At 32.3% G+C, this 15,825-nt stretch overlaps 1 protein-coding gene and 1 long non-coding RNA gene across 2 annotated transcripts; both read right to left on the bottom strand.

The window, feature by feature from the left end:
- Positions 1–8,624: 8,624 nt before the first annotated feature.
- Positions 8,625–9,106, bottom strand: LOC121175119 (uncharacterized). The gene is made up of 3 exons (XR_005892208.1): positions 9,068–9,106; positions 8,742–8,980; positions 8,625–8,659 (listed from the first exon to the last, which is right to left on the bottom strand). It is a non-coding gene; the product is annotated as an uncharacterized lncRNA (long non-coding RNA).
- Positions 9,107–9,116: 10 nt separating this feature from the next.
- Positions 9,117–11,215, bottom strand: LOC102659554 (uncharacterized). Its single transcript, XM_041017497.1, has 6 exons — positions 10,854–11,215; positions 10,445–10,754; positions 10,139–10,357; positions 9,782–10,045; positions 9,196–9,703; positions 9,117–9,124 (listed from the first exon to the last, which is right to left on the bottom strand). The coding sequence occupies exons 2-6, from the start codon at positions 10,748–10,750 to the stop codon at positions 9,117–9,119; spliced, it is 1,305 nt and encodes a 434-aa protein (XP_040873431.1). The 5' UTR covers positions 10,751–10,754; positions 10,854–11,215.
- Between the last annotated feature and the right edge of the window lie 4,610 nt (positions 11,216–15,825).

Raw genomic sequence — 15,825 nt, 5'->3', positions numbered from 1 at the left:
TTTTTTTGAGAGGGAATTTTTTTTGGAGGGGTTTGTGATTTTTTTGAGAGGAAATTTCTTTGGAGGGGGTTTTGTGATTTTTTTTTGAGGGGTCCTGTGATTTTTTTGAGAGGGAATTTTTTTTTGAGGGGTTTTGTGATTTTTTTGAGAGGGAATTTTTTTGGAGGGGTTTTGTGATTTTTTTGAGAGGGAATTTTTTTTTTAGGGGTTTTGTGATTTTTTTTAGAGGAAATTTTTTTTTTTTGCCGAAAAGAAAACATGATTTATTTTATTTTAAAGAGAAAAGAGTGGGAAAATAATATTTAATTAGCAGAGGTTATAAACCTCCACAAATTAAGCACAAAAAATTGTAGTTTTTAATAAATTAAGGAGGTTTTTAAAACCTCCGCAAAATAAGCACAAAAAATTGTAGTTTTTAATAAATTAAGGAGGTTTTTAAAACCTCCGCAAAATAACCTCCATTATTTAACATTTTTTTTGTAGTGTCTGTATATCCAATCACCTCAAGATGACCAGATCTCCTATAAGTAAGCATGTGATCTTTTTTCCTTTGCAAGTATCTTAAGACTTTCTTTGCAGTTTTCCAATGATCAAATCCTGGATTACTTTGATATCTTCCAAGCATACCAACTGCAAAGCTAATATCTAGCCTTGTGCATGTTTGAGCATACATCAGACTCCCAACAACAGATGCATAAGGAATATTTTCCATCTATTTCCATTCCAGATCATTCTTTGGACATTGCATGAGACTAAATTTGTCTCCTTTCTGTATTTATATATATAGATTTAGCTATATATTTATTTATATTAATATTTTATGTAAATAATAATGTAATGTTGTTATAGTGTGATTCCAAAAATTATTCAAGTGTTGGATTTTGAGAATATTATGGTTAGATTTGAGGTACATGTGTATTGAGTTGTGAGCTGTGAATTATACAATAACCCGATCAGTATTGATGCACAATATTAAAGAAAAAGTGTAGGTTTCCTATTTAGGGACCAATGTTAAATTGTAGCGCAATGTGTTAAACATGTTTGAAACACGAGTGTGAGGTCGTGGGTATTGTATAATTCATGAGCAGTGCTTATAAATGAAATATGTGATGAATTGTGAAATAACATGTTGCCTTGAGATTATAGTACTGTTATTGAGATTAAGTATAAGTGCAAACTTGAATATGTGTTAATTTGTGAGATACGTGTAGACTTGTGATGGTGGATTGTGACACATGACATGTGAAAGTGTGAATAAGTTTTGGTTGTGAATAAGTGTGTGGTTAACACTTGATGTGACATTACTTGTGTTGTAAGTTATGAATTGTATAATAAACTGACCAATGTTATCTTGAGAAAAGTGTTGATGCGCAGTGTTAAAGAAAAAGTGTAAGTTTTCTATTTAGGAACCAGTGTTAAAGAGAAAATGTAGGTTTCCTATTCAGGAACCAGTGTTAAATTGTAGCGCAATTGTGTTAAACGTTTTTAAAACACGAGTGTGAGGTCGTGGGTATTGTATAATTCATAAACAGTGTCTGCTTGCAAAAATGATTTTAGGGGTTGAACCTGAATCAGGAGGGAGAGGCCCTAACAGACTCTTCGGAGTATAGGCCTTGGGGGTCACCCGATTTGAGTGCTCCTTTAAGCCTGTGTCAATCCCACATGGTTGGAGCATTCTCGCAAAACAATGTGACCCTGATTGGTCTCCCTATGATTTTACTTAGTGAGAGTAACCTGACATAGTCATTTTATGGTGTGTCTTGTTATGTACTCCTAAGCGCCCCAAGGTAGTTTTTCACTGACAAGGTACCACATTGCATATAGGCTTGAGTCTTAGCATAACCGTTGCATACGTCTGCTAATTGTTTATTATGAAATTGATGTGTTATTATGTCTTGAATCAGAGTGTGAGATTTTTGTGTAATGTGATTGATGATTGAAAAGTGCAATTTTGAATGATAAAGTGATGGAATTACGTGAGTTATGTTTAAGTAAGTTTTATTTTATTTATGAGATATGTATATCTAGTTGTCTTGCTTTTTTATTAGTTAGAAATGTGATAACTCATTCTCAGTGTGTTGTTTGTGTTTAGATTCTGTGATGATCTCAAATCTTGTGTTCGTGGGAGCAGTTGAATAGGTGGATGACTATGAAGAACTTGATGTTAAAGGACACGGGAACACAATGATCTGATAGGATGTGACATTAAGGTATATGTTTTATATTAATTGTATGAAGTTTTAGACGACCTTGTTTTGAACCAAAGTGAATTTATTATTTATTTAGACAAGTTTTATTATGATATTAGAAAGGTGAATGTGAGCCTTTTACCTTTTTGAAAGACTTGTATTTAAAAAAAAATGTTTTAAATATTTTTAATTAATATTTGAATTTTTATTTCTTTTATTATTAATATATATACGTATGAGGTAAACAATGTCAAAGTATTATAAATTCTTACATCATGTTTGATTCATAGGATAAAAAATGATAAAATTACAAACTAGTAATTAAGTATATCTGTTTTACTATATAGTATCATTTTTTTATTATTGTATAGCCATTTATAGGTTTTAATGTCAAACTATAAGTTCTCTTTCCAATGAAGAAAAAATAATCTAGAATTTGAGTAGTTTATGTATTGGACTTATATATTAATAAATCAAGGATAAGTTGACATAGCTAAAATTATCCAATCTTTCGAATTAAAATTAAAATATATAATTGTAATCTTAATTAGAAGTGTCGAATTAAAATTGAAATATATAATTATATTAAATATTTGAATGAAAATATTTATCATTTATAATAATGATATCTAGTCTACAAAAAATTATTTCTAGCCGTGTCTACATGCTCTATAAAAAAATGAATTTAACTGAGCATTTAAATAGCCGGAGCTTTTTGACAAAAGCTTATTCACACCATTATTGCATATAAATTTTCATAAGTTTCGTGGAAAGTTCGGGCCCCTGACTTTTGCCTAAATAAATGATAAGGAATGTGAGACTCAAAGGCACTAAAGTCGAAAAGAAAACAAACATGGGGTGTTTTTGCTCCCGAGAGAAAAGAGATGATAACAATCTTGTGCATGGAATCAAATTCGAAGATGGTGATGTCAGTGCAACCACAACTTGTGATGGAACTCATGATACCACAGGTCATCATCATGGTAGTCATGATACCACAGGTCATCATCAACATCATGGTAGTCATCATACCACAGGTCATCATCATGGTAGTCATCATATCACAGGCCATCATCATCATCATCATCATGCTAGTCATCATACCACAGGCCATCATCATCATCATGCTATTCATCATACCACAGGCCATCATCATGGTGGTGGCGGTTTCTGAGGTCCCATGCTTCCTGAACATGTTACATATACTCTGTTTTGTGTTTGAAGTTTGATGTCAAATATTTATATTTTGTTTGGTTTGTATTCTTTTTTTGGTTTAGTATTTTTAATAGTGTTTGCTTTTTTATTTATTTAAATGTTCTTGTAATAATTGAAAATATGGTATTTTTTTTAGAATTTTATGAAGGAAATAATACAAATAATAAATTGAGCCTTATATTATTTCTTAACAAAATTTTAATATTTTTTTTACTGAAACATAATTTTAATAGTAAAAAGCCAATAAAGTTAAGGTTTGAATTTATCCAAACTACCTTTGATGACCTGATATTTTATCCACCTAATGGATTTGATTAAACGTAGGGTTTCGTTCTGATTCAATTGTGGAAAATTATAGTTGTCTGTTTTCAGAATATCATAATATTCTCTGTTGTACTTTTCGTTGAATTGGTGTTATTATTTATCATTTACATGGATTAAAGTATTATTTATTTATTTATCAAATAAATAAATAAAATCAAGGCAAACTATTTATAAAAACAAAATCAAAAGCTTACGGTGATTATTACTAGCACTACTTGCACGTATATAATGTGAAAATGTTATAATCTTTATCTTGATCTTCGTCTTCTTTTTCCCCTGCTAGTTAAATTCATAGTTTCAGAAATTATCCAAAAGAAATAAACTAAAAGTAAACTCTAATGAAGCAAAACTGATCCTAATACCGTCTTCAAAAATGTAAAATACAATAAGGAACTATCTCATGTTAAACAGAATGAGTGCTTAGTATATGAAATAAGTAAATCAAAGCTCTCAGTGGCATCTCGATTCATTGCTTTTCTTTATAATAAACATTTTACTAAATATAAAATGCAAAAAATTACTCTAATCTTTATACAAATATTAGAACGATACACTTAACAATACTAACAACTATACTCCAAAATATTAACACACTATTTATTAGTCAAGAATAGAGATAGCTGCCTTTTATGCCCAGTGAGGGTAATACAACCCCAAAATTAAGTTAATAATGTTACTTAAAACGTATTTATGAGCCGCATGTAAGTAAATAATGGGATTAATGTAACAAAAAAAAAATCAATAATGGGATTGTCAAATTTAAAAGGAAACTTAACAATAAAATTATGGACTTTTGGATTAGGTGTATTCCAAGAAAAAATTAGGAAAAAGTTGTATAGCAAGAAATCATTGACTCCTTCTTGATTGAATTAGATGGCTTATTTTTCCTGTTTGGATATCACAGTACTGATAAATCATTTTTATGGAAGAATTTATGTGCAGGATTGTGATCAAATGAATTAACGGACACCAATGATGAATAGGTTTTGCTTTGAAGCATTAAATCAAATATTTCGGAATTTTATGGCATCCCAAATAAAGACAATGCAACAAAATTGTTGAGAGGAAAGGTAATTATTTTGGGCGGTGATTTCAAAAAGATTTTGCTTGTGATTAGGAAGGGATGAGACAAGATATTGTTGGTTCTACCATAAATGCTTCTAACATATGGAATGGTTCCATGGTCTTGAGGCTTAAAGGAACATCAGGTTAGGTGCTACAACTAATTAATAATGTAGACTGACATCATATAAGAGAATTCACAGATTTGGATTACGCGGATTTGAAAGGGCAATGGCAACGAAGATGAAAATGGTGAGAGTGGAATATGTTTTCATACATTTATGTTTAATGAATTATCACTGAGGATATTAGAATCTATAATTTTCTTATACAGCTCGAAAATAAATAGAATTTAGTTTTATCCATAAAAGATATAAGTTCTTTAATTTTCTTTGTCCCAATCTATCTCTTTTTTTCTTCTCTCACGTTCTTGATAGTAATTAGAAGAAAAAATGCTTATGACAGAGATAGAATCCTTTGCCTTTTATTAGCAAACTTCCATTTAGTTAGTTATTAGAAGTTTATTAACTTCCCGCAAGATTAATAGAAGTTTATTAACTTCCCATATTTACCAATAAGTTCCTTTATTTTATTAAATCAAGTTTAGGCCCTTAATTCACATGAGTCACATTATTCTAACATTCTCAAACTTGACTCTTGTGATGTCATAACACTTCATGATTTAATAATTACATAAATCATAATGCACATTAAAAGACTTCGGATCAATTGGCTCCATCATTAATCATAATTAAAGATAAAACAATAAGAGTCATGGCGGTTACATGTCATTTAATCAACATATTCCCTACTACTATATTATATATCCTTTTCTTTAATATGACGGTAAAATGAGAAGTTCAAAATGAGTTCAAACAAAAGTCATTTTTTTAAAAATATAATATGTTTCCACATCATAATTTACATACATATACACATAAAGTAGAAAACACAAATTTCAAAAACTTACACACATAATGGAAAAAGCCCTTAACTATATGTGGCGCATCTTATTGATTTAGTATATAAATTGATGAGTGATCGATTTACTACATTATAGCCAAGTCGTATTGTCTATAGCCACATGCAAATGAACCTATTAATTAAAAGAAGGAGATTATGTAGTAAACCGATCATTCATCAATTTATGTAGTAAACCAATAAGATGCGACACAACGTAAAAAGGTGATCTTTCGTTCTGTTAATCGATGGTTGTACTCATAACTTCAGATTTGGAATTATATTCTTTGATCATACTCATCCCTTTTTACTGATAAAAAATACTCACTGCTTTTCAATAAGAGCTTAGAGCAGTATCGATTGATTGTGAATTTCTGATTATTATTTTTTAAAAGAATATTTCATAAATTAAATGTTTATGTATTCGAATATAAATATCAATCAATTAAAAATTATTATTATTATAACTTTTAAGATAATCGTTATAAAATTTATTAATTTATTATATATAATAATTTATTATTAAATGATAATATAAAATTATTTTATATTATTAGTGTATAATTTACTTTTTTCATATTGCATTACTCCAATATTATATTGTAAGAAAGTATCTGACAAAATTAAAATTTATTATAATTTTTTTATCGACAAGTATAATACTATATATTAGATAAATATGGCGATAAGAGATACCCAAAACCAAATACAAAAAGAGATTGTAACAACCCTACAAAACAAAGGAAACAAACTTTACCTCTAGTATGTTGCATCCGAATTTATCCTATTTTTTTGGTACATTCCTATGGTGTGTTTGGATTAGTTTCATGAAAAGAAATATTTAATTAATTTTTGGTTTAATTATTTATTTAATAACTATAGTTATACAAACTTTATCTTTTTATTCTTATATTCAAAAATCATTCATTTTAGTTTTTATACATATATGCACTACTAGAAAATAAGGTTTTAACATCGGTTATTTAAGACTTTCAACATCGGTTATTAATTGATGTTGAAAGTACCGATGTGGAAAGTAGTATCATTAACATCGGTTTTTCAAAACCGATGTTAACTAATAAATACAACATCGGTTATTTAAATAAGCGATGTTATATGATACGAATTATGAAAAAAAAAATTATAAATCTATAAATCAACATTGGTTTTTTAAAAAACTGATGTTGTAAGTGACATTTAATATAGGTTTTTTAAATAGGCGATGTTATATGATACGAATTATGGAAAAAAAATTACAAATCTATAAATCAACATCGGTTTTTTAAAAAACTGATGTTGTAAGTGACATTTAACATCAATTTTTTAAATAACCAATGTTAAATGTGACATGTGACATCGGTTTTTTAAAAACTGATGTTGTAAGTAACATTTCACATCGGTTTTTTAAAAATATGATGTTGTAAGTGATATTTAACATCGGTTATTTAAATAGGCGATGTTATATGATATGAATTATGAAAAAAAAAAGTTATAAATCTATAAATCAACATCGATTTTTAAAAAAATTGATGTTGTAAGTGACATTTAACATCGGTTTTTAAAATAACCGATGTTAAATGTGATATTTGACATCGGTTTTTAAAAAACTGATGTTGTAGGTGACATTTCACATCGATTTTTAAAAAAACTGATGTGAAATGTTACTTACAACATCAGTTTTTTTAAAAACCGATGTTAAAAAATGTTGAGGTAAGTGACATTTAACATCAGTTTTTAAAAAAACTGATTTTGTAAGTAACATTTCACATCAGTTTTTTTAAAGACCGATGTTGTTTTAGAAATTTATTTTTAACATGATGTCTGTTTTTTCAATAAATCCCAAAAATAACCTGCAAATTTTAAAATCAGACCACACAACATATAATTTTCATTCTGTTTTGAAACAGTTTTTACCAGAAAATTCAATAAGAAATTTACTAATTACTATAAATTTAAAACATATTTAATGTTGAGACATGAATTGTAAATTAAGCAAGTAAATATAAACTACAATTACAAGATTGTCTAAACATCCTAAGTTTCATTTTTCACTTTCAAATAGTACTTTGCCCACTGGTTGCGAAACGCCTTCAATCTTTCTGGTTCCAATGGTCTAGGATCAGTGAAATACTGCATGATATAATAAAACATAAGTTAATAATATATTAGCAATCATAATAATATGAAATTTGGTGAATTAAAAATTACCATTTCCCAATTATTCTGGAAATTTCCTAAGATTATAGTTGACATCCAATGCATGACGTAATACCCACACTCAGTGCTTCCTTTTTGTCTATTACACTAAATACATTATGAAATTTAGATATGCAACGTTCAGTACAAATTAGTCTACACAATACTAAAATATAAGTGAAAACATATTGTTTAAATAACTTACTTTAACAACAATCCACCTAGCAGGAGGCTTGGATTTACTTTGTTGAGTATCGTCAAGTCCTTTCAAAGCACTATTGAATACAAACATAGATTCTTATTGTACATTTAAAATTTTGATTTACCTGACTAATGCTAATGCAAATATATTAAAAAACAACACTGACCTATTAATTATGCCTTTGAGGTAGTTGTCTGGCTTATTATGCAACGAACAAAACCAAATGACAACATTTTCCTTAGGCAAAATGACGACCATTTGCCAATGTGCACTGCAGTGGAGACCAATATATGTTATTATACTATTATACATTATTTAAATTCATTTGTTGAGTTTAAGTTACCCATTCAAGTAGGCTCCTAGGTACACATCTCGTTTTGAATTTTGCATCCAGTTCTTAATGTAATTTTCTGATTCAAATTGTGATTGGCCAGATCTCTGGATAGACTGTGGCTCGAGGAATCCATACACATCGATATTCCCTGCTCGCATACTTGTCTTAGTCATATGCCTATTGTTGTTAACACAAAGTAAATTATGCATGAAGGTAAAACAATAAATTAGGTAACTAACAATAATCTAAATTGACTTACAGAATCCACAACTGTATAACAGATATGCTGAGACATTGACCACCATGTGCAATTTCAGACAGATCTTCATGCTTTATGTACAAGGGAAAGTTTTCATTAAATAGGCCAAACAAGGTAGCATCCCACATAACCTGCAATGGCTTCAGAAAAAGCTGTGGAATGGTCAATGTCATTAGATATAGCGGATCATCGACCTCATCATCTGGCCTATCTGCAGGTTTCGCGGGTCTCACAGCTCCCTGTTTATCCAACATAATTAATTGACATAATTTAATCACAGTAAACATTTTAATTGGAAAAATAAGCATTTAATGACACTAAAATACCTGTTCTGATAAACGCTTGACTAGATGTGTCAGCCAAGCAAGGAATGTGTTAAGAGCCTGTCCCATGACCTTAACCTCTTTAGTGGGTACAGGAATGGGAGCATCTACATCTCTAATCTCCTCAACACCAACCTTAACTTGATCATGCAGCAAGGGAATGTTGTGAATTGTTGTAGATCCCTCATAAACTCTTCCCAGGGCAACCAGGCGAGAAGAATATTCTTCAATATACAACCCACATTTGTATGAGTCACCGGTGTCTAGATCGTTCCCTGAGGGATCAACACAACTCTCCTTTGTGCTGACACGAGCAGCTGAAGGACCAACATCAGGTTCAGGAGGCAGTGCAAGTCCCTGTGATTGCATTTGGCTGAGGGATAACATTAGCCGTCGAGTGACTTTTTCTGTGATTGAATCCTCTAGTTGGTCCTTGATTTGTTGCGTCAACTGTTGCAGGTATTCGGGAGCAATGGAGGAGGTCCTTGAAGCTGATCCAAAGTATTGTTTGATGGTTATACCGGCTCCTACAGCACGCACACGACCAGGGTGTTCTGGTCGCCCAATGGCAGCAGTCAGTATATCATGACGTCCATGGGTAACAAAGGAACCCTGTGAGGCCTGCTCCTCAAGCGCATCCTGTGAAGAACACATTTATTCTATACTTAATCACACAATAAAAAAAATAATTACAATTATGAATTGAAAGTGACTTATAATCTTGTCAGCAATTTCCTTTGCTGCTTCAGATGTCATGTCACCAGTTTTCTTGGTGCGGGCTAGCTTCCACTTCACGTGTCGTTTGATGGGAGATGGAGGATCAATGACGATGTCAGTGCTTCCGGATAGAGTTGCTTCCTCTAGTTTTTTCTTTCTCTTCTCATCCATCAACTTTTTTTCTAAATATTCATAACCCCCACGAGACATCACGTGAGGGGCAGTGTTTTGTTTTTGGACGGCTTGTGCTTTTTTTCGCACATTCTGTAAAAATGAAACATTAATGAAACTCATGATTACAATGTATTATAATAAGTTCATTTAAAGTTAAAAAAATGAAAATCCCAAATTAGTTACCTCCCATGAAGGGTCTCTACGGCTCTGGCAAAATTGGGTCCATTTCTCCTTGTTAATGCCGTACATTTTGCATACAGTGTCATCAACACTATCCTTGTCAGTTGCAAGTGCCCATTTCGACGTCAAATCAGACTTAAACTGTCTCCATCGCTCCCCCACAGTCTGAAGTATTTTCTTTTTTGTCCTTAAATCAGATGCTTCAGGGATATCAAATTCAGCCTAACAAAGAGTAAATTAGGTTTTATTAATACTAAATTCAAATATTTGGCTAACAAACAATATGGAACATGAAATAATACATGATACCTGAATATCCTCCCATATCAAATCCTTCTGAGTAATAGGGACATGCTTCCAATTTTCGTATGTGACATCCACCTTATCACGAGCAACGATCCCTAAATATGTTCTAAATTTCTTGCTGTGGGGACCGTCTGCTTTGCCAGTAACAGGATCCACATGGACAAGGGGTCTCTCTGCCCCAACTGGTCTAGTCGCCAATAATCTTAGGCGTGAGGCCTTTCTAGTCCGCTTCAATGGTGGTGACGACGAATGCGATGCTACACCAGTAGAAGGAGGAGGAGGCGGAGGAGAGTTTGACTGTGTAGCCATTTGGCTGTGAAAAAAAAACATTAATTCAATATGTTATAAAAAATAAATGCGTATGAATGTAATTAAATGAATTGAAATTAAGTAAAAAATAAAAAAAAATTACATTAGACGATGTTAATTAATTCTCCTTCATCGTGATCATTACGATTAGCATGAACATCGTCAGTTTCTTCTCCGATGACATTAGGTGACAATTGTGTGGACAAAGGACTAACATAAGTATCAATGTATGAATAATCATCTTCAACATTGACACCTATTGTTTTTCCATGTAAAACCACTGACCACCTTTGATCACAAGGGTCTTCGACATAAAATACTTGTTTCGCTTGTTCTGCCATAATGAAAGGATCATTCTGGTATGCGAGTTTGTTAAGATCCACCAACGTAAATCCCACATCATCGGTCCGCACACCGGTATTACTGTCAACCCACTTACATTTGAAAACACAGACAGTGAATTTGACATAGCTAAGCTCCCAAATTTCTTCAATGAAACCAAAGTAAGGGATGAAAGCTACACAAGGATTGTCATCATGTACACTAGCGAAGTGTTGAGATTCAGCCCTTAGGGTAACCCCACTGTTTTGCATTGTACTTTTTTGGTCTTGTGCTTTTGTATAGAAGGAATACTTGTTTATATCATATCCTTGCCAAGTTATAACATTTCTTTTAGGTCCATCTGCTAGCTTTCTCAACATTTTAGAAGCATTATCATCAGCCAAGATTGTGTGTTTAAACCAATCTAGGAAAGTCTTGTTATGTTTTTTCAACACTGAGTTCTTCGACATTTTTGGATTACTTTGTTTGACTAAATTTTCATGACGAACTATGTATGGCAAAACTTCATTACTATTATTCAACACATACAAGTGAGCTTGTTGTAAATCTTCTACACTTGGAGTGATGACATGCAGTCCTCTTGAACCCTTACCTCTTACTCTTTCGTCATGCTGAGACTCGGGAAGCCCAACAGGTTTAGCTTTTTCAATTTACTCTGAACAAAATTCAATGGCTTCTTCTGCAATGTACCTTTCAACAATAGATGCTTCAGGACGGTGTAGATTTTTGGTATACCCTTTTAAGATCTTCATGTATCGCTCAACCAGATACATCCACCGCAAATAAACAGGACCACAACATTTGATTTCTCTGACTAGATGAATAATTAAGTGAACCATGATGTCAAAGAATGCAGGCGGAAAATACATCTCCAACTCACACAATATAATAGCAGCCTCATTTTCCAGTTCGTCTAACTTCACAGGATCAAGAACTTTGCTACATATAGAATTGAAGAAAAAGCACGGCCGAGTTATGGCAAGCCTGACTTTGTTAGGCAAAATGTCTCGTATGGCCACCGATAACAATTGTTGCATCAAGACGTGACAATCATGAGACTTTAAGCCTACCAACTTAAGATCCTTCAAATGCACAAGGCTCTTAATATTTGAAGAGTATCCTTGTGGAACTTTGACCCGTCGTAGGCATTGACAAAAACTGAACTTTTCTTTTCTGGACAAAGTATGACAAGCTGGAGGCAAGTATATTTTTCTACCATCAGACCTTGGATGTAACGACGCTCGAATACCCATCTCAGCTAGATCTTGACGAGTATTCAAACCATCTTTTGTCTTGCCGTGAATGTTAAGGAGCGTCCCAATGAGACTATCACATACATTTTTCTCCACATGCATAACATCAATACAATGTCTAACATCTAGATCAACCCAGTACGGAAGATCAAACAAAATCGACCTTTTCTTCCATATGCAAGTCTTATTTTTGTCTTTCTTTTGGACCTTTCCAAATATTGTATTTAGGTGTTGAACCCGCTGGAAAATCTGGTCACCAGTCAACGGTACCGGTGCATTTTCATGCTCTTGACTTCCATTAAATGCTTTTTTCAATCGTCGATAAGGATGATGAGGTTTAAGAAAACGTCGATGCCTAGTGTAAACTGTTTTTCTTCCATGTTTCAGTTGTATGTAGCTTGTGTCTTCTTCATAGATGGGGCATGCACGATGGCCTTTAACACTGTAACCGCTCAAATTCCCATATGCTGGAAAATCATTAATGGTACAAAAAAGCATTGCACGTAAATTAAATGTCTCATTTCGAAACCCATCAAACACTAAAACTCTTTCGTCCCACAACTTTGTAAGGTCTTCAATCAAGGGATTGAGATAAACATCGATGTCATTTCCTGGCTGTCTTGGGCCCGTTATCATCATAGACAACATCATGTATTTTCGTTTCATACACAACCAAGGAGGCAAATTGTAAATCACTAGCAAAACTGGCCACAAACTGTGTTGCGTGCTTAAACTGCCATATGGATTCATTCCATCAGTGGCTAGTCCAAGCCTAAGATTTCTTGCCTCTTTGCCAAAATCCGGATACAAACGGTCTATCTTCTTCCATTGCAAGGAATCAGCCGGATGACGAAGCATTCCATCACAGTTTCTCCCATTTGCATGCCATGTAAGGTCTTTTGCGTCGTCTCCATTAGCAAACATACGCTTAAACCTTGGAATGATCGGAAGATACCACAACACCTTCGCTGGGGGGCCCTTGTTTGAGTTTTCATCACTACTACACTCCTCATCATCCTTGAGTTTGTACCGTGATACCCCACACCTAGGGCATTTCGACATTTCTTGAAATTGATGTCTGTATAATATGCAATCATTCGGGCAAGCATGAATCTTCTGATACTCCATACCCATGGGACACAATATTTTCTTTGCTTGATAGTAACTTTTAGGCAATGTGTTTTCCTCTGAAAGCATGTCGTGCACTACTTGAAGCAGTGAACTAAAGCTTTTGTCACTCCACCCATATCTGGCTTTGATATTAACCAGACTTAAAACTGCCGACAACAGCGTCAACGAATTCTTGCACCCCGGATACAAAGGTTTCTTTGAATCAGTTTGTAATGTATCATACATAGGGGCATGTGCTTGCTGAAAAGACTCTTGTCCAAGGTCACGAATCATATCCTCCAAGCGATCTCCCATTTCTACATCAAACGGTTCGGATTGCTGCCCACTCTGCATGTCTGTCATTTCACCATGCCATATCCACGTCGTATAATTCCTCTTAATTCCATCACACAACAGATGCTCTCGTATGTCATCCAGTATTTGTCGTCTTCCATTCAAACAATTGATGCAAGGACAATAATATTTTCCATCTTCATCCGGTTGACCTCTTTCTGAAGCAAATTGTAAGAATTGCTCGACGCCTTCCTCATATTCTGGGCTGATGCGACTTTCATTCATCCAACTTCGATCCATCTAAGTAATAACTCGGTCATACTCTCAAAGTTATTCGATGCATGAAAATCTCACTTTTTTATTATAGGTGTGGCCCTATCCCATTTGGGAAGACCGTCTTTTATGGTAGCTTCATACATCAGGGTTAATTCTATTTTGTTAAATTTGACAAAATTTTGGCAGCATTTCGCATTGGTCTCCAAGTACACAACATGAAATCGGTGAAATTAATTTTCCGATAATCAAGTATGCACCCAGAGAACAACTAGAAATGCATTACCGAAATTTCATCAAATTAAACAAAATAATTTTAACCTTAACACATGAATCTACCATAAAAATATCAGTCTCCCCAAACTGTCCAAACGGACAATTCAAGATTAAATACAATGATTAATGCAAACTATCCGCAAGAATCATTGCATCCAATCTCAAACGGGAATCTAAGGTTCACTCATCATGAACACAATTTATATAGCATATATCAATTGTCATTAATGGCAGTGAACACGTAATAAAAATATTCATTGGTAACAAACATTTGTACCTGTGATGATGAGCAGCACGATCCAAAATGAAAGCAAGAATCAAATAAATAACTGAATGAACACCTACATCAATCATCATTCCGAAAAACAGATATCAATATGAATGCTACACTCAAACTTTGAAGAAGAATAAAGGATAATATGGCGGAAATGATACAGTGTTGTTTGCACCCAAACTCTTACTTACGTGGCTAACATAATTTATGGAAAAATCCACAAATAGAGCAACATATTTGTGGAAAAATCCACAAATAATGTCATTTTCTTTTGAAGAAATTAAGAAGAAGAAAAAAATTCTTATTTTATTTCATAAGAAAATATTTATTTCGTGATAAATAAAATAACATAATTTAGAGTACTTTTTTTTTTATGCATATTAAAGTCCTTGTTATGCGATTGAGGTTTTTTCTTTTCTTTTTCTAGGTGTATGATTAAAAATAAATTCTCATATGCGTTAGATCAGTTTTAGGTAATATAATTTTTATTTCATAAAAAATAAACTATTTTTTTTGACAAATAAAATATAGTATATATAGCATAGCATATATATTAATAAAACTTTCTGTTAGCAAAAACTTCATGTATATCAATATTACAAGTATTTTAAATAATAAATATTACTAATATAGTATGTTAGATTGTTAGCCTAGTTCATAATATTAATATTAATATTTTATTTTCTATCAGATAAAGATTATATCAATAAAAATGATTTTAATATTTAATTATATCATTAAGGATAAATTTATCTAAACTAAGTAACTTTATATGATAGAATAACAAATATTAATTATTGATGAAAAAAAATCAACATCATATATATCAGCACCAAAAAAAAATATTATGTATATTTTTTTACTGCACCATATCACGTATATGTCAAATTATAATTATAATAGGATATTGACCTTTTTTTTTCTATCTACAAATGACATTATTTACTCTACTTTCACTAATTTAAGAAAGACACTCACCATGAGCCTGCCCCACTCATTCTCTCAAGCAAAATGTTAGGTGCTAAGAGAAATCTAATTAATAGCAACTATGAAATCCAATTAATAGCAACTAGATCACAATTCTGCACCATCGAAGACCATCCAATTAATAGCAACCTTCCTACCCACATGCAAACTTTAATAAACAAGTGACTAGCCCATTCGAAGATAGCAAGAAAATCCTATCCACCATAGTCTGCGCACAAGGTTTCAGCTATTATCTATAAAAAAATTCATCTTTCATTCTATTAAGT

Source organism: Glycine max, chromosome 7 (genome assembly GCF_000004515.6).
Source record: "Glycine max cultivar Williams 82 chromosome 7, Glycine_max_v4.0, whole genome shotgun sequence".
Taxonomy (NCBI): domain Eukaryota; kingdom Viridiplantae; phylum Streptophyta; class Magnoliopsida; order Fabales; family Fabaceae; genus Glycine; species Glycine max.
The sequence above is the reverse complement of the archived record's forward strand: the minus strand, read 5'-3'. Positions and strand labels throughout refer to the sequence as shown.

Excerpts from the sequence above, each read along its gene's own strand:
- LOC102659554 (XM_041017497.1), bottom strand. The coding sequence starts at position 10,750 with ATGGCTACACAGTCAAACTCTCCTCCGCCTCCTCCTCCTTCTACTGGT. Across the intron at positions 10,358-10,444 it reads TGATATGGGAGGATATTCAG|GCTGAATTTGATATCCCTGA; the intron begins GTATCATGTATT and ends ACTCTTTGTTAG. Across the intron at positions 9,704-9,781 it reads AGGAAATTGCTGACAAGATT|GATGCGCTTGAGGAGCAGGC; the intron begins ATAAGTCACTTT and ends TGTTCTTCACAG.